General features: G+C 60.6%; 5 protein-coding genes across 5 annotated transcripts; 4 read left to right on the forward strand and 1 right to left on the reverse strand.

Moving 5' to 3' along the window:
* The first annotated feature begins 386 nt into the window (after positions 1–386).
* Positions 387–2630, forward strand: BABAM1 (BRISC and BRCA1 A complex member 1). The gene is made up of 9 exons (XM_065748709.1): positions 387–439; positions 735–1040; positions 1133–1191; positions 1281–1401; positions 1542–1620; positions 1855–1879; positions 2016–2145; positions 2229–2315; positions 2411–2630. The coding sequence occupies exons 2-9, from the start codon at positions 744–746 to the stop codon at positions 2609–2611; spliced, it is 999 nt and encodes a 332-aa protein (XP_065604781.1). The 5' UTR covers positions 387–439; positions 735–743; the 3' UTR covers positions 2612–2630.
* Positions 2631–3441: 811 nt separating this feature from the next.
* ANKLE1 (ankyrin repeat and LEM domain containing 1) lies at positions 3442–6815 on the forward strand (the record flags this gene model as incomplete). Its single annotated transcript, XM_065748817.1, has 8 exons — positions 3442–3602; positions 3697–3802; positions 3898–3982; positions 4076–5539; positions 5606–5768; positions 5854–6013; positions 6088–6217; positions 6461–6815. Coding segments are annotated over 8 exons (2442 nt in total), but the record flags the coding sequence as incomplete, so codon positions are not given.
* Positions 6816–7553: 738 nt separating this feature from the next.
* On the reverse strand, positions 7554–14205 carry ABHD8 (abhydrolase domain containing 8). Its single transcript, XM_065748693.1, has 5 exons — positions 13923–14205; positions 9060–9810; positions 8505–8675; positions 8184–8400; positions 7554–8106 (listed from the first exon to the last, which is right to left on the reverse strand). The coding sequence occupies exons 2-5, from the start codon at positions 9800–9802 to the stop codon at positions 7957–7959; spliced, it is 1281 nt and encodes a 426-aa protein (XP_065604765.1). The 5' UTR covers positions 9803–9810; positions 13923–14205; the 3' UTR covers positions 7554–7956.
* A 971-nt stretch (positions 14206–15176) lies between these two features.
* Positions 15177–16267, forward strand: MRPL34 (mitochondrial ribosomal protein L34). Its single transcript, XM_065748664.1, has 2 exons — positions 15177–15262; positions 15831–16267. Exons 1-2 carry the CDS (start codon positions 15219–15221, stop codon positions 16138–16140), a joined length of 354 nt encoding a protein of 117 aa, XP_065604736.1. The 5' UTR covers positions 15177–15218; the 3' UTR covers positions 16141–16267.
* An 803-nt stretch (positions 16268–17070) lies between these two features.
* Positions 17071–22594, forward strand: DDA1 (DET1 and DDB1 associated 1). Its single transcript, XM_065748712.1, has 5 exons — positions 17071–17118; positions 20341–20421; positions 20964–21015; positions 21345–21406; positions 22316–22594. Exons 1-5 carry the CDS (start codon positions 17116–17118, stop codon positions 22424–22426), a joined length of 309 nt encoding a protein of 102 aa, XP_065604784.1. The 5' UTR covers positions 17071–17115; the 3' UTR covers positions 22427–22594.
* The last annotated feature ends 765 nt before the right edge of the window (positions 22595–23359 follow it).

Below are 23359 nucleotides of genomic sequence, written 5' to 3' on the forward strand. Positions count from 1 at the left end.
AGCTGCATCCTGTCCTTAACTATTGCGCTGCCCTGCGCCGGGTGACGGCCGCCCCGGGGGGGGCTCTGGGGGACCGCATCCCCACCCTGAGACCCCACTCCTCCCCACGGTGCCACGGCCCCACTCCAGGCCCTCTCGCGCACGTGAGTGCCCGTGGACCCAGCCGGGAGCCCGCACTCTGCTCCGCGTCCTTGAGCTCAGGAGGAGCCGCGCGTGGGTGCGGGACAGTGTGAGCGGATTTTGGGGGTTGCAGGGTGAGTGTGCATGGCTGTTTGGGGGTGCAGGGTCCGTTGCACGGCTGCAGAGGGCGGTGCACAGGCGTTCGGGGAAGCGGTGACCCCACGCGCCACGCAGAGCCCGGAGAACTACAACTCCCAGCAGCCCCCGCGCGGGGCCGCTTCCGGGTTGCGGCGGGCGGAGTTCGGGCGGAGGGGAGAGGGTAAGAGCGGAGTAAAGGGGTACCGAGGGGAGCGGGGGGGTCTGTGCGTGACGTGGGGGTACAGAGCGGGGGGGGAGGGGCACGAGCGTGGGGCGCGGGACGAGGGGGGGGTGCAGAGAGCAAAGGGTGCGTGCACAAAGCTGGGGGTGCGTGGGTATGGCTTACGCAGCGGAGGGTGCGTGGGGTATGGGATGCGCTGAGCAGAGGGTGCACAGAGCGAAAAGCGCACGGATACGGGGTGCACGGAGCAGGGGGTGCAGTGACCCCCCCCTCCCCCCCACCGCAGCCCCCCCAGCGCAGTGCCATGGAGCGCAGCTGCGGGATGGACACGTCGGGGCCGGGCAGTGCCGCGGAGGAGGAGGAGGAGAAAGCTCCGGAGCAGCGGCCGCGCACCCGCTCCAATCCCGAGGGCGCCGAGGACCGAGCGCTGAGCGCTCAGAGCAGCGTGGGCAACCGCAGCGAGGGGGAGGGGGAGGCGGCCAGCAGCGAGGACAGCCCGCAGGGCACAGCCGCCCCCGACGGCACCGCGTGGCCCGGCCCCGCGCACCCCCCCCCCGAGGTGCAGGTGAAAACGCCGCGGGTGAACTGCCCCGAGAAGGTGGTGAGTGATGTGGGGCGGCCGGGGGTCCCCGGGGTGGGATGTGGGGGGTTCAGCCGTGGGGTTCAGGGCTCAGCTGTGGGGGTTTTGCCTAGATTATCTGCCTGGACCTGGCCGAGGAGATGGCTCTGCCCAAGCTGGAGTCGTTCAATGGGTGAGTGGTGGGGCTGGGAGGGGGAGGGGAGGGGAGGGGGTCTCTGCTGAGCGCTGTGCCCCCTTTCCCCTTTCCCCCCATCCTGGCAGCTCCAAGACCAATGCACTGAACATCTCGCAGAAGATGATTGAGATGTTTGTGAGGACGAAGCACAAGATTGATAAGAGCCACGAGTTCGCCCTGGTGGTGGTGAACAACGACGCCACGTGGGTGAGTGGGGGTGGGGTGGGGGCAGCACGGGGATGGGATGGGGATGAGGGCAGGATGGAGGAGATGGGCACGGGGACAGAATGGGATGGGAGCAGGATGGGGATGGGATGGCTCTGTGACCCTCACCCACTTTCTCCCAGCTCTCGGGGTTCACTTCAGACCCCCGTGAGGTCTGCAGCTGCCTCTACGACCTGGAGACCGTCGTCTGCAAATCCTTCAGTATCCGCTGATATTTGGGGCCCCAGTCCCGTGCCTGCAGATGGCAGAGACCCGTGGTGCCCCTGGTGCAGCTGAGGCCGTGCCATGGGTGCGATGCCAGCTCCTCCACGGCCACCAAATGGCATTTCTGGAGGTTCTGTCCCATCCCTCTGCATCCCTGATGTGAGGTGGGTTTGGTTCTGGGGGGGTGGGAGGGCTCTGTGTGTCAGCACCGCTCCTTACCTTGTGCTGCAGATCTGGACGGGCTCTTCAACCTCATGTGAGTCCACACAGTTGGGGGGCAGCGCTGAGGGGGGGGTTCGGGGCTGGAAGCTCCCAGCACAGAGCAGCCCCCGGGGGTGTTATCAGGGTGGGGAGGGCATTGCGTGGTGCTCAGTCTCTGCGTGGTGGTGCAGCCAGCAGAAGATCGAGCTGCCAGTGACCGACAACGTGCAGACCATCCCCCCGCCCTACGTGGTGCGCACCATCCTGGTGCTGGGCCGCCCTGGCTGCCAGCCCCAGTTCTCTGTGTCAGAGCAGATGAAGGTAGGGACCCCCTCCCACCCCCCCCGCCCCGGGTAGAGCACCAGTTCATGCACACGGAGCTGTCTGCTCTCCTCTCCTTGCAGAAGATGCTGCAGTGCCCCTATTTCTTCTTCGACGTCGTCTATATCCACAACGGGGCAGAGGAGAAAGAGGATGAGACCAGCTGGAAAGTATGCATGGGGGAAGAGTGTGTGCGTGTGTGTGTGTGGGGGGGCGACAACGCTGTGCCACCCCCCCCCTGCTGCCCCCACTCTGTGCCCTCCAGGAGCTGTACGCCTTCTTTGGCAGCCTGGACACCAAGGGCACCAACTACAGGTACGAGGTGACGCTGACGGGGCCGGCGGTGGAGCTGCACAACTGCATGGCCAAGCTGCTGGCACACCCCCTGCAAAGGCCCTTCCAGAGCCACGCGGCGTACAGCCTGCTGGAGGGGGACGAGCCCCCCGAGGTGGAGGCCACCGTCTGATTTGGGGAGGGGGCCGCCCCAGGGCCACCACCCGCTGTGGAAATGGGGGGGGGGGAAAAAAAAGAGGTGTTTTCTTGCCCGGCTGTGCTGGTGGTGTGGTTTCCGTGATGGGATGAGGGGGGTGAGGACACCGCTCCGTCCTGGGGGGGATAAATGGTGATGGGGGTACTGGGAGGCGCTGGGGGCAGTACCGGTCCGCAGCGCTGCGTGGTGCCGCTGTAGGGCAGTGTGCAATGCTGGAGCGCGACGCTGGGTGGTGCTGGTGCGGGGCACTGGGAAGCACTGGGCAGTACTGGTGCGGAGCACTGGGTGGGGCTGTTGCAGAGGACTGGGGGACGCTGAGTGGTGCTGGCACTGGGCGGCACTGGGCGGTACCGGTACCGCAGGTCTGCGGTTGTGGCCACGCCCCCCGCCGGGAGGGAGGGCGGGGCAGCCCTTGTCGTGCTCCTATTGGCCGCCTCGGCAGCCAATCAGCGTCGGCGCGCGGGGAATTCGAAGCGGAAGGCGCGTGCGCAGCGCGGCGTGAATGGCGCGGGGCGGAGCGGGGCGGCTGTGCGCGGCGCTGCGGGGCGGGCGCGAGGCGTAAGCGGGGGCACGGATGGGGGGCACGGATGGGGGGTGCAAGCCGGGGTGGGGGGGGGGGATATTGCAGCAGCCCGAGAATTGCGGTGGAGGTGTAGGCTTTGCGCCCCTTTGCTGCGTGGCCGCGGCTTGAGCGTGGGGGAAAGGTGGGGTGCAAGGCTGGTGGGGACCGGCTGGGGGTGGGGTGCAAGGCTGGTGATCCCCCCCCTCCCCTCCCCCCACCTTGCTCCTTATAACGCGTATTGTCCCCCCGCAGGGCGGTGGAGGTCCTCCTGCAGCGCGGGGCTGACCCCAACCTGCTGCTCCCGGGAGGGTTCGCCGCCGTCCACCTGGGGGCTGCGGGGGGGGCTGCGGGCGGTGTGCGCTGCTTGCGGCTGCTGCTGCGCTACGGCGGGGACCCCAACGCCAGGTAAAGGCCCTGGGGGGGGGAGGTCTCCACGAGTGGGGAGCGGAGCCGCCGAGGGGCGGTGGTGACACCCCCCATCCCCCCACCGGTGGTGTAGGGCCGTCGAGGGGCTCACACCGCTGCACATCGCTGCGTCCTGGGGGAGCCGCGGGTGCCTGGAGCTGCTGCTGCAGAACGGGGGGGACCCGGAGCTGCGGGACCAGGTTAGCGCTGGGGACGGCGCCTCGGAGCCCCCTCCCCCCCCCCTCCCCCGTCCTTCGTGGGGGTGGCACCCAGCAGCGGTGTCCCCTCCCTGCAGGATGGGAAGCGAGCCATCGACCTGGCGCTGGAGCAGGGCCACGGGCTGTGCGTGCAGCTCCTGCGGGACTGGGCCCAAAATGAGGGTGAGCCCTCCTCCCTCTCCCCCTCCTCCCTCTCCCCCTACCCGGGCTTGTTTTGAAGGGCTGCTGAGCACTGAGCCCTCTCTCTATCCCCAGCCTCCCAGGGACCCCGGCGCTCACTGTCCTTCTTGACTGAGGATTGCAGCGATGTGGGGCTGCTGAGCAGCACCCGTGTGTCCCAGCTGGAGGAACCCGGCCTGGGGGGCAGCTGTGGGTCGGGGGAGCCCCCATGCTGTGCTCAACCACCCTTGGGTTCCTCCCTCGCTCCGTGGTTCCCGGGGGGGCCAGCTGTGCCCCTTGCATCCAGCACTCTGCTCTGGGCTCGGGATGAGCCTGAGGAGGTACCCCTGAAAGGGATGGGGGTGTGCAGCTCCCTGCAGCCCAGGGCCAGGAGCCCCCCCCAGCCCCTGCCCTGCAGTGGAGACCATGGGGAGCTGGAGGACGGAACCAGAGGCCACGACTGCTGTGGGGACAGCAGTGAGGACAGCGAGTGCTTCATCAGTGCAGTGGAGGTGCTGGAGCCCAGCGGGGCCGGGGGGTGCCCAGGAAAATCCCCCCCCCCAGCAGGACAGTGGGAGCTGCCCCCCCACAGCCCCTCGGCTGTAGAGGAGCTTCCTGCGCTGCTTCGGGACTGCACCCTTGAGTGCTCCCCCTCCCACACCCTGGAGCTCCCTTGCAGCCTGGCTGGCATTACTGCAGGGGATGTCACTTCGCAGGGGCTGCAGCCCCCCCAGTTGTGCCACATCACCCCCCGCACCAAGAGCCGCCTCCAGGCCTCAGCAGCAAGGCTCAGTGCCTCTTCCTCCTCCTCCTCCCTCTTCGATGCAAGCCTGGAGAAACCCCACAGGCCCCCCCGGGTCAGAGCACCCAGGGGTGTCCTCAGGGACCCTGCCACCACCCCAGGGCACCACATCACCCTCAGTGCTGAGAACGTGTTCAGTAGTGGGGATGAAGAAAGCACGGGGTCCTCAGATGACACCCAGATCCTCCCCAGGACCCCCAGCCAGCCTAGCTCCCCCCAAGAAACCAGCAGCTCCAGCCCCACAGTGCTGCTAGCTCCTGGGGACCACGGCTGTGCCCAGAACCCTCTGTCAGATGCTCGGGGTTCCCTCAGCCCTACTGTGCTGCTGAGTCCTGGTGGTCCCAGCACCCCCCAATACTCCCCGTTAGGTGCTCGGGGCTCTCCCAGCTCCGTGGTGCTGCCAGGTCCTGGGGGTACTGCCAACCTCCAGGATTCCCCATCACATGTTCGGGGCTCCACTTCTGCCACCGACCCTGGGGTACCGGAGCCAGGGACCCCACCACTGCCACGCTCATGCACAGGCTGCATCCCCCACCGCCCCATGGAAGCTGAGGGATGGCCACCCCCCGAGTCACACGGTCCCGGAGCTGAGGCCACCAGCTCTGGGGACGGGGACCAGGTGCGGTCCCTGCGGATGCTCTCTGACGAAGCGCTCCTGCGGAGGCTGCGGGCGTTGGGCCACGACCCGGGGCCCATCACAGTGCTCACCCGGCGCGTGTACCTGCGGCGGTTGGAGGAGCTGAGCCGCAGCCCGGCAGGTGAGTGCTGGGGACCACCATCCCCATAGTGCTGGGGGGCTCAGGGTGATCCCGATCCCCCCCCAGGGCACAGCCCTGAGCTGGCAGACGCGCTGCGCACCGGGCGTATCCCGGACTGCACTGAGGATGAGATGGCGTTGGTGCGGCAATTCGACCGCCCCGATCGGAGCCGGCGTTGGCGCGAGGGGCTGCTCAAAGCCAGCTTCAACTACCTCCTGCTCGACCCCAGGTAGGGCTGTGCTGCCTCTTGGGCGGCCCCCGACGCTGTGGGCCCCACATCTGGAGGTCCTTTGGGCTTTGCATCCTCCCCCCAGGACCACCCGGGACCTTCCGCTGCGCTGCCACCGCCTGAGCCCCGCGGAGTGCTTCAGGACCTTTGTTGGTGCCGTGTTCTACGTGGGCAAAGGAACGCGTGCCCGGCCCTATTACCACCTCGCTGAGGCTGTGACCCAGCACCGCATGGGGGCACGGAAGGTGAGAAGGGGTCGGGTGTGGGGCAGGTCACACGGGGGAGGGAGAGGCTTCACAGGTGTGGGGCTGTCCCGCAGGGCTGTCCCAAGGTGCGGCGCATCCTGGAGATCTGGGCGAGCGGGCTGGGCGTCATCTCCCTGCACTGCTTCCAGAGCAGCGTGCCCGCCGAGGCGTACACACGGGAGGGATGCCTGCTGGAGGCCCTGGGTGAGCAGGGGATGGGGGGGGGGGGGGGGTCCTCACTCTTGTGTGGATGCATCCTGTCCTGGGGCACACGGAGAGCTGAGGCACAGTGCCCCGAAATGATCTCCTGTCAAAAAGATGTGTGGGAGTGGGTGCTAACGGGACCCCGTGGGGACTTTGTAGGGATGTAGGGGGCTGCGGGTGCTAAGGGGGGACCCCACAGAGAGCACGGTGCCGGGGTTGTGGGTGCTGACCCTGACCCCACAGGGCTGCGTGCCGTCACCAACCAGCGGAAGGGGAACTGCTACGGCGTGGTGGCGAGCTGGGATCCGGCCCGGCGCCGGCGTATGGGCGTCCACATGCTGCACAGAGCAATGCGCATCCTCCTGGCCGAGGGCGAGCGGCAGCTGCGGCCAGCTGACATCCAGGCTGGGCGCTGAGCACCCCAAAATCTTCCCCTGCCCCTCCCCGGGGGTTGGGGTCACCCCCTGTGCTTCCCTCAGGGGTGCGGGGACCGCATGCCGGGGGTGGTTTTTATGTCTCGAATGATGGCGAGAACGTTTCTATTTATTTTTTAATCTACCCCTAAATGGTGATGAGTAAATGGCTGCAGCAGCTCGGAGCGGTGCCTCGAGTCCAGCCCCGCGTCCCCACCGCGTCCCCGGGATGGGCTCGGACGCGGCTGTGAAATACAACGCGGCTTTCCTGCGTGGGATGGCACGGGTGCGGTGCGGGGGGTGCGGGTTTTGCCTTTGTCTCAGCGCAAGCGATGGTGGCGCAGCCTGAAGGGGGAGGAACCACAGCCCGGAGCTGACTGCAGCTCCGGGGTACGGGGGAGCAGAGCCACGATATGGGGTCCGTGCGTGGAAATGCATCCCAACCCACGTGTCGATTGTTAAAACCCCCGGTGGGGAGGGATGGGGGGGGCTGCAGGGTGGGCACGAGGAGAGGCGGTCGTGCGGTGGCACCTGTAACACGCGGTGCCAGCTCCTCGAGGCCCATCCTCTTCATTGTATGGTGTTGGGGGGGGGGGGTGAGAAGGGGTTTGCACCCACCCAGAGGACAAGGTTCCAAGCTGTGTCTTTGGTTTAGATGGGGGAAATAAGAGGAGAAAACAAAGAGGGGAGCGGCTCTGCTCTTCGGGGTGAGGGGAGGCTGCATCCATCCCCATGTGTGGGTCGGGGGCTGGGGAGCAGCTGTGAGCCCCCCAGGAGCCCCGGTGCAGTGGGATGGGGGTTGTGCAGAAGCCAGAGCTGCGGGACCTGAAGCAGTGGTGTGTTTTGGGGACACAACTGCACAAACGGTGGTGCTGGGGGAGAGCTCAGCTCTGGCCTTGTCAGCCCCCACCACAGCTTAGAAAGGCAAATCTCACTTGGGCTTTCCCATAAAGCAACCCCAGCTCAGCTCCATGGCAGCACAGTGCCAGGGTCACCCCCTGCAGGACCCCCCCCCCGTGCCTCTGGGAGCAGTGTCCCCTCCGTGTCCTTTCTCTGCCCCCCCCCCCGAGGAAAAGAATACTACAACAAAACAGGATGAAGGCGCTCCGGCGGTGCTGTAGGATCGGGTCTGCTGTGTTCCCCCCACCAGCCCCGAGCATCCGTGCCCAGGTTGAGCCTCCGTGCTCCACCGCCCGCCCGTGGCCCAGGAACAAAACCAGCTCCGTGCCCGGGGGGGCCGGCTGCGCCCCGGTGCGCCCGCAAAGCCCTCTGTGCTCCCCAGCACCTCTCCCATCGGAGCAGCCTGGTCACCGCGTCCCCGCCACCTTATTTCTTCTCTCCTTGCCCGTCCCCAGCTGGCGTCTCGGGCTCCCAAAGGACGAACTCGTGGAGCAGAGTGTTCACGGTCTCGGGGCACTCCATCATCACCATGTGGCTGCCCTCGTCGATCACCTTCAGGAAAGCGATCAGCAGGATCTGTGGGGATGGGGGGCACGTGTCAGCAGCGGGCTGCCAGCACTGGGACGAGCCCCCAGCCCTGCTGCACCCCCTACCTCGGCCATACGCTGGTCCTCCTCCACTGGCACAAACTTGTCGTGCATGCCGTGCACCAGCAGCACGGGCACGGCCAGCTCGGCGTGGTACACCTCGTCGCCCTCTGGCCAGTACTGCCCGCTCATCATGGCACGCAGCACGAAGGAGGAGACATTGAAGGCGTTGCCTTCCTTCAGCAACTGCTTCTCTTTGGCACCCTGGCGGGCAAAGCCAGCCCTGCGAGATGTGGGGAGGGGTTAGCGTAGCATGGGGGTGCATCCCTGCCCCCCACCGGTGGCACACATGGGGCTGAGCTCGCTGGGGATGGCGATGGGACTCACTTGAGGAAGCTCCAGGCCAGGCACGGGGACAGGCAGTGCAGCACGCAGGTGGGCATGTTGAAGATGGAGCACAGGCTGGGCTCCAGCGCCGTCGGGCCCCCTCCGTTGATCATGATCACTTTATGCACCAGGTCGGGGTACTCGTGGGCTAGGAAGGTGCAGAAGGAGACCCTGCGGGGACAGACAGTGCCGTGTGGGGCCGTGGTGAGGACAGGGAACAAAGCAGCCATGGGGGATGTATGTCACCAGCAGCAGGAGAGCAGCGCAGCCACGCTGCGGGCTGCATCCTGCTCGTCGCCGATCTAATCCCGCTCAGTCCCCGTCTAATTGACTTTCTCAGGGCTTACTCTATTTATAGGCCGAGCAGCACCAGCTTCCTCGCTGGCCCACGCTCGGGGTGCTGGGATTAGCTGGGCCTGGAGCCGGACACCGAGAGGATGGAGGAGATCAGAGCTGGGGATAATGCGAGGGCTGGAAACCCCGCACCCTCCTCAGCCCTGCAGCATCTATATGGTGAGGACAGCAACGGGACGAGCACACCCCCGTGCCCCTTACCCATAGGAGTGCCCTATCAGGATGTTCCTCTTCTTGGCGTAGCGCTTGAAGACGGCCCTCATGTCCTCAGCCAGCGCATAGAAAGTGTAGGCAGCAGCGATCTGCGGAGCTGAGCTGCAGCCGTGGCCAGCCAGGTCCGGAGCCACCACTTCATAGCCCAGCTTGGTGAAGAAGTCCAGCTGCTCCTTCCAGATGTCCAGCGAGCCGCCTACGCCGTGGATGAAGAACAGCACCACGTCTCCGTGTGTCCCTTTGCAGCTCGTGATCTGCTTCTTGCAGTCGATGTTGATGACTTTCTTGGGCTTACGCTTCCGCCGCTTGCCGGCCGCCGCATCGCGCGCACCGGAGCCCGGCGTGCCGACACAGCCCTGCCCCGGGCCTTGGCCGCCCAGCTCAGACAGCTCCAGCTCCACGGTGCTGCTGGGCTCGGCCGTGCCGTTGGAGCAGTGCAGGATCTCGGAGCGCACGGCGTCCCCCAGGTTCTCGATCACCAGCTGCCCGTTGCGGTACAGCGTGATCTTGCGCTTGCAGTGCACCGTGCCCCGCTCTGCAGCCCCGGGCTCCTCGGGCAGCTCGGCGGGCGGGCGGCTCGGTGCGCTGTGCCGTACCCTCAGGATCCTGCCAGGCTTCACCTCCAGGAAGCTGTAGCCGTTGCTGGACTCAACGCTGTCCAGCGGCCCCACGGCGTTGGTGGTCTTGCCCATGAGGCAGCAGAGGAACCCCTCGGTGATGCTGTTCAGCATTGTGCTCCCTGTGTGAGGAAGCAGAGGGAGGTTAGAGCGGTGTGGAGGAGGGCAGTGCTGCCTCGGGGTGCCCCCCAGTGCTCCCCGTGTGCCCTTCTGAGCCACCTCCCTTTGCTGCTGGTTGGAGGTGGAGCCGAGGGAATAACCAAGCCAAGGAAAAGCCCGTAGAAAATGATGTTTCCGGCCCTGAATGTGGGGCTGAGTGGAGGCTCAGCTATGAAAATGTATTATTTATGCTGATTAAATGTGTGTGTGTAGCTCGGGTCCAAACCACCACCACGACCAGGGAGAGATGCAAATCGCAGGGACTGAGGTTGGATGCTTTAATTAGAGGCACTCCACATAGCGATGCTGAGCATGAGAACCTGGGGGACAGGCAGTTATCCAGCTGGGAGAGTGGGCAGCCCCCTCCCCGTGGGGGGGGGGTGAGGGGAGGCTGTGGGGCTGGGGGACCACGGCATCGTTCCCCCAGCCCCACAGCCTCCCCAGCCTGTGCTGAGTGCTGCTCCTGAGGTGCTCGGGATGTTTCTGAGCTCAGGGGTCACCCGGAGTGCTGAGGGGCTGGAGATGTTCCTGCCCTCCCCCCCCTCCCCTCCCCAGGCCGATGCGCATTTATTACGGCTGCAGCTCAGTACGTTGAATTATTGATGCTGAGAGTCGGCTCAGCAAAGCGATTCACAGCGGGGACTGGGGGGGGGGGGTACGCAGCAGGCCCCCCCATCAGTGCCTCCACTTACAGAGCAGAACCCCCACGGATGGAGGTGAAGGAAGAGCACGTCCCCGAGGGGAATTAAACACCGTTATCCTGGCTGCAGCCCTCTTAACTCCCCCAGCAGCAGCTCAGAGCACACAGCACTGCAGCAGCAGCGATGCTGGCAGAGAGGGAATCAGCAAAACAAAACCTGGAGGCTGCCCGGGCTCAGGGCTCCGCCTGCGGCTTTGGTAATTCAATGCCATTTGGAGCTTGGCTGCACCTTGCTCAGCCCCTGCAGCCCCGGCGTGCACAGCCTGGTCCCCAGCAGCCTCCCTTCTCTCTGCGTTAAGAGCAAAGGATGTTGGAGTCCTGGAAGGAGAAGCTGAGTGCAGCCCTTTGCAGGAGTGAGCCCACGGAGCTGGGCATGTGGGGTGCCCAGAGCTCCTGGCTGGGAAATCCTGGTGCTGCTGCGCTGGGATGGAGAACTGCTCAGCTCTCAGCTTGCCTTGAGCGCCAGCCAGGCTCGAGCTGTGCTCCTTGGTCCCATTGCACTTCTGGAGCAGTAATGCTGGGAGAGCGCAGTCCAAAGCACCAGGAGACAAGGGCAGGGGGAGAAACGAGGAGAGTGGATTGGGTGGCAAAGACAGGAGGGCAGCTTTGGGGCCCAGCTGCTGTCCTGCAGTGCCTGCAGCTGCAGATCCTGCTGTGCTCAGCCTGCAGCACACGGCCTTCCACCTCTGATTTCCACGGAGCCTGGGTTTGCGCTGTGCCTCCATTTCACAGGGCACTAATGATCTCTGCGTGGATTATAAACAGGACTTCTGGCCAACCCGACTTGACATTGATTAACTTCGCGGGATTAACTCAATTAGTCCCATCCTGTTCGCTTCCAGAATTGATTTGCTGGAAGGCCGCTGCGCTCAGGAGCTCGGCGGGCAGATCCAGGAGCCCGGCTCAGCCCTTGGGTCTGCTCTGGTTCTGGTGCAGGAGTGGGGGGGACCAGCAAGCAGGGCAGGCTCCGGCCCTACCAGCAATCCCTGGGGCTCACAGCCTGAGACCTGGCAGCCCATGCTTTGGCTCTGGAGCTGGGAAAGCCCAGACTGAATCGCAGCAGAGAGTGCATCCCAGTGGGAAACGGAGGGGCGGGAGGTTCAGTGAGTTCACCCAGCGGGGCGGGGGGCACAGTGTGCCCGTCTCCCACCTCCCACCACTCCGTCTGTGAAACATCAAGGGACGTTCCCCCCGCCAGATGAAAGAGCTGCAAATGAAACCAGATGGATGTGAAGAACTTTGCGAAGATGCCGGTAGCCATGGCGACGAGCTGCTCTCCCCTCCCCTCCCTTCCCACCCCCCCCCCCCTCCCCCCCAACTCTCCATCCCAGCTACCTTCCACTGCCACCCCCAGCAGAGAGCGAGATTTCAGCACCAGTTACATAAGGCCAGGCACAACACTGAGCCAGGCACGGCGCCAGGCCAGGAGCAGGACAGAGCACCCCCAGAGGTTGGGGAGGGGCAGAGCATCGCCATGAGCTGGTACCCGTGTGTGTGTGTGTGTGTGTGTCCCAGCTTCAAACTGCTCCCATCTCGGTGGCAGAGCGATGCTGCGGGGTCCTCCATCTCCAGCCCCTGTGCCTCCTCCCTGCTGCCACCGCTGACAGCCGAGCTGAGATAAAACAACTTACTGACCTACTTCGGGCTGCGGCGCCTCTGATTTGACACAACTTGATGGCACCATGTCACAGCTGGAGAAAAATGGGACGCGATCCGATGTGCGGAGGGCAGCAACCCAACAAGGCAGCGTGACAGGCAGCCACATGGGGCTGGCACACAGCCTGGGGGGCAGGAGGAAGGCAAGGATGCTGCCATTCTCCATCACGGCACTGAGCCCATCCCTGCCAGAAGCCTTTGGCCCTGATTACTGCTCCAAGAGCATCGCTGCTGCAGGAGCTGGCGGCTGAGAGCGGCTTCTGCTCCCCCTGTGCCACAGATGCCCCTGCAGCCCCACTGCTCAGCACCTCCAACCCTCCCAGCACACAGCCCCAGGCCCCCGCAGGGAGCAGCAGGGATTCATATCTGCTAATTCCCTGCAAATCCTCGGAGGAGAAGTGCCAGGGACATGAAGAGGAGCGTGAGATGTGCTGCAGCCAGAATGCGACCTGCCATAATAATTTGTTCAGCTCTAATCCCTTCCCTCTGGGGCTCGGGTGTATTAATGATGACACACGACACTCCTGAGGAACGGGGCCGATATCGTTCTGCTCTTTCCAGCCTCTCCCATTCATTCACTCAGCAAAGCAGAGGAGCTACAGCATCGAGAAACGCATAAAGACAACACCTGTTTAAGCAGCAACCTCAGATACCGCACGAGAAAACGTTGATGCCTCTTAACCCTGCAATGTAAACTTCCCTCTGGGGGGATGCAAAATGGCACACCGGCAGGGGGGAGGGGGAGGGGAGGGCAAGCACCTGGATTTATTCTGTTACACCCTGCTTCCTCGGCCTGAGAGCACAGCAGCAGCTTTCTCGGGTCACGCAGGAGTGAGGGGTCGGGGAGGATTTATCGGCCCTACAAACAGAGAAGGAACGACGCAGCCCCGAAATGCTCAGCGTGCCCAGAGGTGCACCGCTGCCCGCGGGGATCCACCATCGGCCCCGCGGATAAAACGGCCCCGAGAGGAGAAAACGGCACTGCGGGGAAAGCAACGCGGCCGTCGCCGTGCACTCGGCAGCCCGGAGCCAGGGCTGGCTGCCTGCCACACGTCTCTCTTTAGGAAGGAAGAAGACCTTGAGAAACAAAAGATTATGCAATGCACAGCGGAGTAACCTGTGCCTGACCTCTGTGGCTGACATACTGCCTCACCCCCCCACACCTCCACCTCCTGCGTTTCCAGGGGGATCCTGCTACATCCCACCGCATCGCCGCGAGGAGCTGGCTGCAATCCTCCGGCTGCAAACGTCCTACAGCCCCAGGGAGCAGCCTGGAGCGTTGCAAGGAGCAGGAAAGAGAAAACCCAGCCCCCTCCGCCGGGCAGCCACGCACGCAGGTGCCCCCTTCGCTCTCCAAGCGAAAAGCCGAGCAGATTTGCCACGCACATAGCAACAGCGGGTCTTCCTCCAGAGCCAGCAATCACTGACCGGCATTGCATCACAACAGAAGCCGTCCCTAAGTTTTATGGCTCGGGCAGCTTTAACCCCGTGCTCGAAGCGGGCTCGCAGCGCGGGGCTATTGCAGCTACTGCAGCAGCCGCTGCCTCCCCTCGTCTCCCCGCAGCCCCATTCAGCGCCTCTCAGAGCCCTTCAGCCGCCAGGATCAGATCCTTTGGCCATTTTGCACCTTCCTCCCCTGTGCTGCAGCACATGCCCTGCATCGCAACTCGTGCTCCGAGCGCCCGGCACAAAGAGAGAGGGACGGAACGGGATGCTCACCTCATTTATTGACAGGGATTGCCGGGAGTCGAGATTGCAAATGAAAGGCTCCGCTCCTGCAGGAGGCACAGGGGGAGAGGAGGAGATGCGAGGCAGCGGGAGCAGGATGCGGGCGCTGGCGGGCTGCTCAGCTGGTCGGCTCCTCTGATCACATTTTTTTTGCCTGTGTGGTGGGAAGGATGGAGCAGTGCCTTCAGCTCAGCTCATCGGCTTTAGACTGAAATTTTTCCTTCCATCTTCTCCCCACGAGCCCCGGCGGAGCGAGGAGCCTCATCGCCGAGCTCTGGGGCTTGGGGGTGCTATTTGTCCTTGTAGACTACAGCCATAGAAAGCCCCTTAAATCCCTCCTAAGGAGGAGGGCTTTCTGCGTGACAGACAAGGGGACTTGCCAGTCAATGCCGAACCGAGCACACCGAGCTGCCCGCCCATGGAGGCCTGCCAGGAGCAGGGGGGCTGTGCAGGGGCCCTGGGCTTTGCCCCTCGCAGTGCTTTGGGCTCTCTGCTCCCTGGCTGCTGCTGCCCGTGCTGTTCCAACCGACGTGGGGGTTTCCTCCATCTCAGGACATCCCGAAGCAAGTGGGGTTTGAGCAGCAAAGCTCCTGCACAGTGCTGCGAGCATCGTGCCCCGTCCATCATCAGGCAGGAGAAGCCTTTCGCTGCGAGGTCCCATCCAGCTCCTACAATTCTGTGATGGACTCTCATTCTGTGGCTGCTGTGGTCTTTGTGGTGCTCCCCCGAGCACGGCTGCACCGTGAGCGTGACAGAGCTCAGCACAGGGAGCACGAGCTGGTGGCAGCCAAGGGATGCAACGCAGCAACAAACACAGAAATGACAGATGTTTTTATTATTCTCTCCTTCCTTTAATTGACTTCCGTTCACACCCGTGGTTTGGGGAGGGCCACGTTTGTATCCCCCTGCAGGCGTGACACCGCCGGGTGGGAACGCAGCGGAGCTGCCTGGGAGAAAAAAACCCCCGAAATTAAACAGAGCTGCGCCTGTGCTTGGCCACCCAGCAAAAAGCAAAACGGCACTGCCACAAAACTGTGGCGACTGCAGCGGGCAGCGAGGGCGAAGCGATCCGCCCCGGTGCTCCGTGAGGCGCCGTCTGCCCCTCCGCCGCTGCAAACGCTGTGGGACTACAAATCCCATCAGCCCCCGCGGCCGTTACGGTGTACGTAGTTCCGGTCCCACCCGGCGCGCATGCGCTCTTTTCATCGGCTGTGATTGGCCGAGCGGAGGGAGCCAATAGGGGGCGGCGTTGTTGGGAGGACGGTGCTGTCAGGAGGGGCCCGGGCCATGGCCGCGCTGTGTCCCCGGTGGGCGCGGGCTGCTGGCGGCAGGTAATAGCCGGTGCGGAGCGATGGGGCCGAGAGGGACACGGGGAGGCAGGGGTCCCTTCTTCGGCGGGGTCGGCCCGCTCACTGTGGCCATAAATCCGTTGGTTTTCCTCTCCGGAGCTTTCTCCGGACTGAACGAGCCCAGCCTGTCCTCGCAGGACGGCTGTTCTCCCGCTCAGAGCGCTTTCGTGGCCCTCCTCTGGCCCTGATCAATCAGCTCCGCGTGATTCCTGTGCTGGGGGACCCAGGCCTGCACACAGCACTACAGATGGGGCTTCACAAGGGCAAATCAGAGCGGGCAGTCCCCTGCTGTCAGCCCGGGTATGGTTGGCGTTCTGGGTTGCAGGATCACACTGCTGGCCCGTGCTCAGCATTTTTGTCCGCCAGGACCCTCAACTCCTTCTCTACAGGGCTTCACACACTGGGTTCTCCTATTGCATATCTGAGATTGCCTAGACCCAAGTGAAGCATCTTGTGCTTGGCCTTGTTAAACCTCATTTGCTTCGTGTTAGCCTGCTTTTCAAACCTGTGTTTATCCTTATGTATTCTGTATTTATTTATCTTTCCAAAGGTTTTTTCTGCTGCAGCAAGTTGCAGTCCATCCCTTCCAGCTCCGCTCAGCGTCAGTCCTCACATATTGCCAGGAGCTGCCTCTCAGCCACCTCTCCGTGAAGCCCAGAGGCATCATCCCCTCCTTCTGCAGCCCGCTGCCCCCCTGGAGCCAGCAGCAGGTCCGCACTAAGGCACGTGGGAACGAGTATCAGCCCAACAACCGCAAGCGCAAGCGGACCCACGGCTGGATCAAGCGCATCAGCACACCGGCCGGGATCGAGGTGATCCTCCGGCGCATGCTGAAGGGCAGAAAGTCACTGACCCACTGAACGTTTGGTGTGGGGTGAGCTGGAACAGAGCCCTGGAGCTGCTGCGGGTTTGAAGCACCCCAGCTTGAGTCCTTGTCCTCAGAGAGGGACTGTGATGGGCAGCAGCGGCTGATGGCTCCTACCACGATGGAAGTGTGTGGGGAATGGTGCTGGGAGTGGCCTCCTGGGGCTTTGTTTGACGGCTGCTTTCTGCTTTTCTGATTGTAGCATTGTTGTGTACAATGGTAAGATCACCTTGTCAAAACACAAGTGGTAATTAAAGCCTAGCAACTTGTGCTGAACTCCCTTCACTAATTGTTGGTGCAGAGTTAAAAGGGAGAGGAAAGCCAGCTTGGTCACAGGTTTGCACACACCGGGGAGCCTCTGAAGGCTGGCACCAGTGTGGAATGAGGGCTGATGGCAGAGAGCTTTAGGTGGCTCAAGCCCACGGTATGTCTGCTATGCTCTGTTATGTGCAGGAGGCGCGTGGAGCAGCTCTGGGCGGGAAGGGAGAGGGGATCACCGTGTGTGCTCAGAGCTGTGCCCATCTGCACCAGCCAAGGGAGGCTGTGGACTGAGAGCCCCGAGCAGCCCCAGAGGCAGGGCTTGGGATTGCTCTGGTTAACGCTGTACGTGTGCTCCCAGCGCTGCTAATAAATTGCTTCGTTGCTAACACCTAATTAACAGCGCTTTCATCGTCGAGAGCCGAGGAGAGCGGCAGCGTGCAGCCCAGCGCGGACTACCGCTCCCAGCATGCCCCGCGGCCACCGCCACATCCGGGTTCCTCCCACTCTCCTCCGCCTTTCGAGCGGCATTTCCTGCCTCAAACGGATCCCAGGCTCCTCAGCGGCGCGCTGACTGACAGCCGCGACACCCAATAGGCGCAGGGCGTGGAGCCGTGCGGACCAATGGGCGCGCGCGGGGCGGGGCGAGCGACGGCAGGCAGAGGCTGGGCGGAGGGGGAGGGGCGGCTCCTCCCGGCTGGCGGCGGCGAAGATGGTAGGTGCGCGCCCCCCGCCCGAAATGGCGGCGCTCCCGGCCCGCCCCGCTGAGGGGAGCGGGGCCTTCGCCCTCCGGTCCACCCGCTCGTAACCTCGAGGGAGAGCGGCGGGGCTCACGCTGAGGCGGGGAGAGCCGCACCCTCCGGGCTGGAGCTGTGAGGGGGAGCAGGCCCCGCGCAGATGGGCGTTGACCCCGGGGGGTTCCTCGGGGCTGGGGGCTGTGGTGCTTCGGGTGGAGGGCTCCAGGAGGGGCTGAGTGCCCCCCGGGGAGGGCTGAGACTGCTGGGAAAATGGTGGGGGCGGTGCCCGGGGACTGGAGGCTGAAGGGGGGGGTCGGGATTGGGGGTATCTCGGGTGCAGGGCGTTCTTTTGCCCCATGTAGGGGCTGGGGGGGCGTGGGGGTTATTGGGGAGACCCTGGGCGTGAGCAGGCGCTCGGGGTGCTGCCTGATCCCCTCCCTTTGTAGCGACGTAATCGTTTTTGGAGGAAGCAAAGGGGGAATCGGCAGTGTCCTGTGTGATCTCCGTGCCCTGAGGCTGAGCACGCGGGGGCACTTCCCAGGGCGGTGCTGACAGCTCTCCCCTGGCCCATGTGTGCCCGTGGTGCCAGCTCGGGGGCCTGCCCCTCCGTGTCGGTGCTCTGGACAATGTATCTCAGAGCACTGGTACAGCAGTTCCTTTCAGAAGCTGAGAATGGGGCACGTATATGGTTTATTATTACTTTTCTGCTTTTAGATGTGGACTGTCATATTCTCAGGGAGCTCAGCAACCCTTTTGGCACCGGAGTGGCCTCTACTTCACCTCCCAGATCGTAGAAAGAAGTGGTGTTGTCTCCCGAGGTTGCTTAATCACATTTGTTGTGCTGTTTGTGGGGCTTTGCCTCTCCCCAGAGGAAGTGAGGCAGCTGCTTGGTTCTGGTGCTGGTTTTTCACTTCCACACGGGGAGCTGCCTCACCATGGGCACGCTTTCCTTGGTTGAAGATTGATAGCAGGCATGCAGGAGGAATGTTTCTTTGTGTGACACTGTATTGCAGTTCTTCCACGGTGGGTCTGGTGTGATAGGTGTGTACTCATGGCAGTGACCCTCTGAGCCTGCTTTATCTCGTGGCCTTGGAGCAGATAAGAACCATTGGACTCCAAATGTCTCTTTCTGAATATCCAGGAATTGGCTCCTGGCAGTTCTCCTGAGGGGACCTTTTAGGTGATCTCTGAGATTGCATCAGTGTGTAACTGTTGAAATGTGTAGAGCAGTCCTGTTGCTAGCAGGGAGACTTCTCAGTTGTGTTGGTGATGAGTGCTTAGCGTGCTGGCTGACACCTGGGTTGGAGCAGTGTCCTTTTGTTGCTCAGTTGTCCTGGTGCTTATGTTTCTTGCTCTAGCAGGCCTGGGGGACAGGGGAGCATTGCTGGGGGCTGGAATTGTCCCCCCAAGCGACTTCAGCCTTGTGAAGAGGCAGAGTGGTGGTCGAGAGCCCTCGGGGCTGTACCTCTTAGAGCTGAGGTCTCCAGCCTTCCTGCTTGCAAGTCTGTGCTTAGCTGGCGAATATCTTGCTCCAGTTGCTTAGAGAGAGGAGGGGTGGGGGTGGAAAAGCAGCACTTTCTCCGTTTAAAATCCATTCTGACTGATGGTTTTAATAGCATTCAGCATTTTTGCAACTCGGTGTTGTAAGTCTGTTAAAAGAAAACTGCCTGGCTGTGCCTTTCAAGGGGACCCCATCCCTGTCAGTGTTTGGGTGTTGTCTGGATGCCAGGAGAGCAGGAACTGGGCTCTGGAGGTCCTCCCACGGTGCTGCAGAGCAGCGGACTCTGTCCTGGAGTGCTGGTGACGTGAAGTGGTGAAGGCAAAAGGAAATAGCATCGCTCCTGGAAGGAGCAAGGCAAGCAGGAGGAGTTTGAGTGTGGCTTTAGGAATCCAAGTCCCTGGTTCTAGCTGAAGTTTGATGTGCAGGAAGCGTTGAATGTGGAAACTCAAACGTCGGTGTTCTTTTCAAGAACAAAAGTATGAATAATCATTTCTGGTTTGGCTAATGATAGCTCTTTGTTTAGAATTAGAGATGTAGTGTTAATAAAAATAATGGCTTCTGTTTGAATGGAAGCAGCCTCTTCCCACCCTGCAGTCTGGTGGCAGTAGTGTCCATTGATTTGTTGCATCTCTTTACACCACTTCCCATCTCCTGCTTTGCCCCTTTTTAATCGCTTACGAGCAGGGGTGTCTGTGCAGGATTAGCATCCCTCGGTGTGCAGGGTCACTTGGAGTGTCTGTGAGAGCCGTGGCAGTGCAGGCAGCGAGGAGGGCTCATCCTGGGGCCTGTCTGCTCATTGCCTCCTGCATTTATCGCCCGTCCTCCTGCTCTTTTTACACCATCACCGAGCACTTTCTTTTGTCTGCCTTTGCTGTGAGTGAAGAGGCTCCAGCAGGCTTTTCAGCTCCGAGTTCTCCTGACCCTGCAATGTTCTCCCACTCTCTTTTCTTGTTGTTTTTTTTTTTTTGTCTTTTGAGAAGGAAATCCCCATTTCATGCTGGAACGGCTTAATTAAACTGAGTAGGGCTCAGCAGGGTTCCTGCTGCTGGTTAGTAATGGCTTTGCCAGCCCGTGTGCTCTTTGTGAGCAGTGACCTACTCCTGCCATCAAAACTTGGGGATTTTTTGGCTGGCTGTGACGCAGAAGGGGTGTGATCCTTCACTGTGAGGTGGGGCTGTGCCCACAGCTCCTGATAAGGGCTGGGCTTTGTGGCCATGTGGGCTTTTGGTGCTTTGTGAAATCGGCCTTGGCCTGTGACAAAGAATGTTCACTGCGAAAGCAAAAGAGCAGCTGGTTTGCTGTGATGTCCCACCTGGGGCTTTCGGTCACGGTGTAGTTTCTCGTGGCTCGTGCTGCTGGATTACTCCAGGCTGTGCTGGTGGCCGTGGTGCAGAGCCCTCTGAACTGGGCCGACTGGGTGGGTTAGCAGCTTAATAACTGAGTTCTTGAGCTCTGTGAATGTGAGGAGCCACGTGGGAAAGCTGGGGGTTTGCTTCCTTTACAAAACCAGCACTGGGGTTTTTCTTTCAGTATCTGAGAGCTCTTGCTTGCTGGGGCCTGGCAACATCCTTCCCAGTCCTGCTCGTTTATCTTAATGACCCAGCAACTCCTTTGTGAGTCAGCACAGAGCAAACAGCAGCTGGAATATCACTCTTCCTTTCCTCACCTCCTTCTTTCTTTGCTTTCTGTGTCTTTGTAGGCAGATTTTTTGAAAGGATTACCAGTCTACAACAAAAGCAACTTCAGCAGATTCCACGCGGACTCTGTATGTAAAGCATCAGTAAGTATTGCACATCAGCCCTCAGATCCCCGTGCCTGGGGAGGTTTTCTTGCACTGCTGAAAGGATACCACAGCCAAAGAGAAACTTGCAATGAGAGTTTTGTTTCTTAGAATGAAAAAGCAACAAAAAACCCCCGTGTGTGCTTGCAGCTGATAGCTCATGAGTTGAGATTGGCAGGGGAAGCTTCCTGCTTGCTGTGGTGAGGCACGCGTGGTCACGTCAGCCAAACCACATCTGTGGTGCTGCCTTTGTCTGTGCATTCTTCAGTGCCAGACTTGGGCTTTGAGTCTTATGCCTTTAGCCTTATTCTGGAAGTTTTACAAGCAGAAATTTGTTCAGCTGGCGTGCAAACACGTGGAAGGCCGAGCTTCTTATCCCTGAAGATTGTTGTATCGGGTAGCACAGTGCCATGTAACGGGGTGGGGCACAGGGCTGTGTTTGCAGCCCGTGTTTCTGGTGGCCTTGAGTCAGTTTACCATGCTTCAGTTTGAAGTCTCCTTCTCACCGTCTTCGTGCTGTAACTGTTCTGATTCCTCTATAGAACAGAAGACCATCGGTATATCTTCCCACGAGAGAATACCCATCTGAACAAAGTAGGTCTGCCCCACTGGAAGTTGTGGAGGGGGTTTTGGGGGTGGTTTTTATTTTTTTAACTTATTTTTTTTGTCTAACCTTAAAAATCTGCCATGCATACATACATCAAGTGATGTCCTCGAGCTGTTCCCGCAGTGATGAGCAGTGGCTGTCCAGCTATTGCTTTTCTGTGCTTTTCCCCTGAACGTATTTAGTGTTTGCTGTTCCTGAGTTACCCTCCTTTAATATAAGGGACCACGCTCAGTATGTGAAATGATGTTGTGTTACTGCACAGTTTTAAAAGTTGTCTTTAAAATGACCTCAGCTCGTTTCTCTCTTTCTTTGGCAGTTATAGTAACAGAAAAGACAAATATACTTTTGCGTTATTTACATCAGCAGTGGGACAAAAAGGTATGGCTGTGTTTCCTTAATGTCTTCATTTCCTGACTCTGACTGGTAGAGCTGAGTATTGATTACCATCAAGATGATTATTAAAAGGAAGGATTCACTCCTTGTGGACTGTGCTTCAGCAAAAGGAGGCAGTGTCTACACCGCTCAGCCCGGGCTTCTTTTTATCCCCTCTCAGTGCAAAGGACAGTAGTTCAGTGCTTAGTCTAGAACCTGGGAGGCTTCAGTTATGTGTCCTGCTTAGTGCAGTTTCCCTCTGTGGCCCTTACAGATTGGTCTCCCATGCCTCAGCTGTCTGCTTTGCAGCTAGAGTAGAGCTCCTCTTCCCTCCAGGGCTGTGAGGGGAAGATGGATGAGCTTGTGCAGAGCACTGCTGTGCTGGCGAGGCCGTGTACACTCCTCAGCTACGAAATCAGAGCTCCCATACGAGGGCTGCTCAATCAGCGTGCTCCAGCTGGCACTGCAGGACCAGCCCTATGCAGAACCAAGGCCGTGAACTGGGAGCAGAGGTGCTGGAGCTGGGAGTGTAATGGTGGGAGAGGCAGCATCATGGGTGCTGATGCTCAAAGCTGAAAGGGCAGTGCTTGTGCGTGGCAGAAGGGTTTGATGAGTTCAGGGGCTGACTCAGAGGAGCAGGGAAGAGGACGAAGCTCGTGTTTATGAAGTACTTGAAATCTATGGATGCTGAGAACGGTGATTATAGAGTATTCTCCCTGTGCTCAGACATGGAGAGGGAGCTCCTTTTGGCTTTGGGCAAAGTCCTCAGTGCACATCCAGTGTGCCTGTTAGGCCCTCGCAGCGCTGCTTGCCTTTCTAGAACTTTCCCAAACAAAAGCTTGCTGTCCTGGCTCTAGCTCCCACCAGAATCCAACCTGCTGGGGAGTTTCACTCTGGCCTTCTTTGTCCAAACAGAATGCAGCAAAGAAGAGAGATCAAGAGCAAGTGGAAATAGAAGGTGAGAACTCGGCGCCGCCACGAAAAATCGCTCGGACAGACAGCCAGGATATGAACGAGGACACTTAAACTCTCGGGCCTCCACTGCTCTACTTTGCAGGCGCTTCCCGTTTTGTCTCCAAGTGTGTAAATTCTGCCCCTTGCCCCCATCTCTCACCCCTCCACTATGCAGCCCAAACCACTTCTGACTTCGTAGGAGCCGACGTATTTATTTTTTGTTTTCTCTCTCTCTTTTTTTTTTTTCTTTAATTTATGCCATAAAACTCACGGAGCGATGGTGGAACGATCCACTAAAACATGGAGTGTGACCTTAGTTCCTCCTTCCTAAAAGCATACACTGTCACTTTAACAGGTCTTGTTGAATCTGTTACCTAATCAAGGCTGTGGAAGCCTGGGGAGGAGACATGGGTTGCCACAGAGCCCTGGGGCAGTATGGCTTTCTGATTGTGTACCCATTGACATAAGTGATTAACTCTTCTTCGGATGCACCCAGTCCAGACAGGAGTGAGGGGCATTGCTTTATTTTTTTTTTTCCTCTCAAATATTCTGAAATTGGCACTGCACTTAAAAAAAAAAAAAAAGAAAAAAACCACAAAAAAAATCATGGATGTCATTTAGGGTTACGTTGATCTTAGCAAACGTGTCGTCAACTTGGTATATCAGTTGTGTTTTTTTGGTCTGTTCTGTGAGGGCCACGGTCATTTAGTACCTTATCTCTTAGGTGGTCACGGAGGATTGGAGTGAAAGGTGTGTTGCTTGTGTTGCTCTTAAATTCTAACAGCCTCTTGGTCTTGGACAGACTGATATGTGCAAGTTCTCCGTTGGAATAAATGGATGCTTTTATCCTGTTCTGAGTATTTGATCAGCAGTGTGTTTAAGCAGCAGCTGATGGATGGAGTGAGGTAGGCAGCGCGTGGCCGATGTGTCTGGGAGCACCTGAGCATCTCCATCTGGTTCTGACCCAGTGGCACGCTGTGCTTTCTGGAATGGAGTCCAGGACTT

This window comes from Cyrtonyx montezumae, unplaced genomic scaffold (assembly GCF_038088225.1).
Source record: "Cyrtonyx montezumae isolate F1298 unplaced genomic scaffold, pur_monq_1.0 scaffold_51, whole genome shotgun sequence".
Classification (NCBI taxonomy): Eukaryota; Metazoa; Chordata; class Aves; order Galliformes; family Odontophoridae; genus Cyrtonyx; species Cyrtonyx montezumae.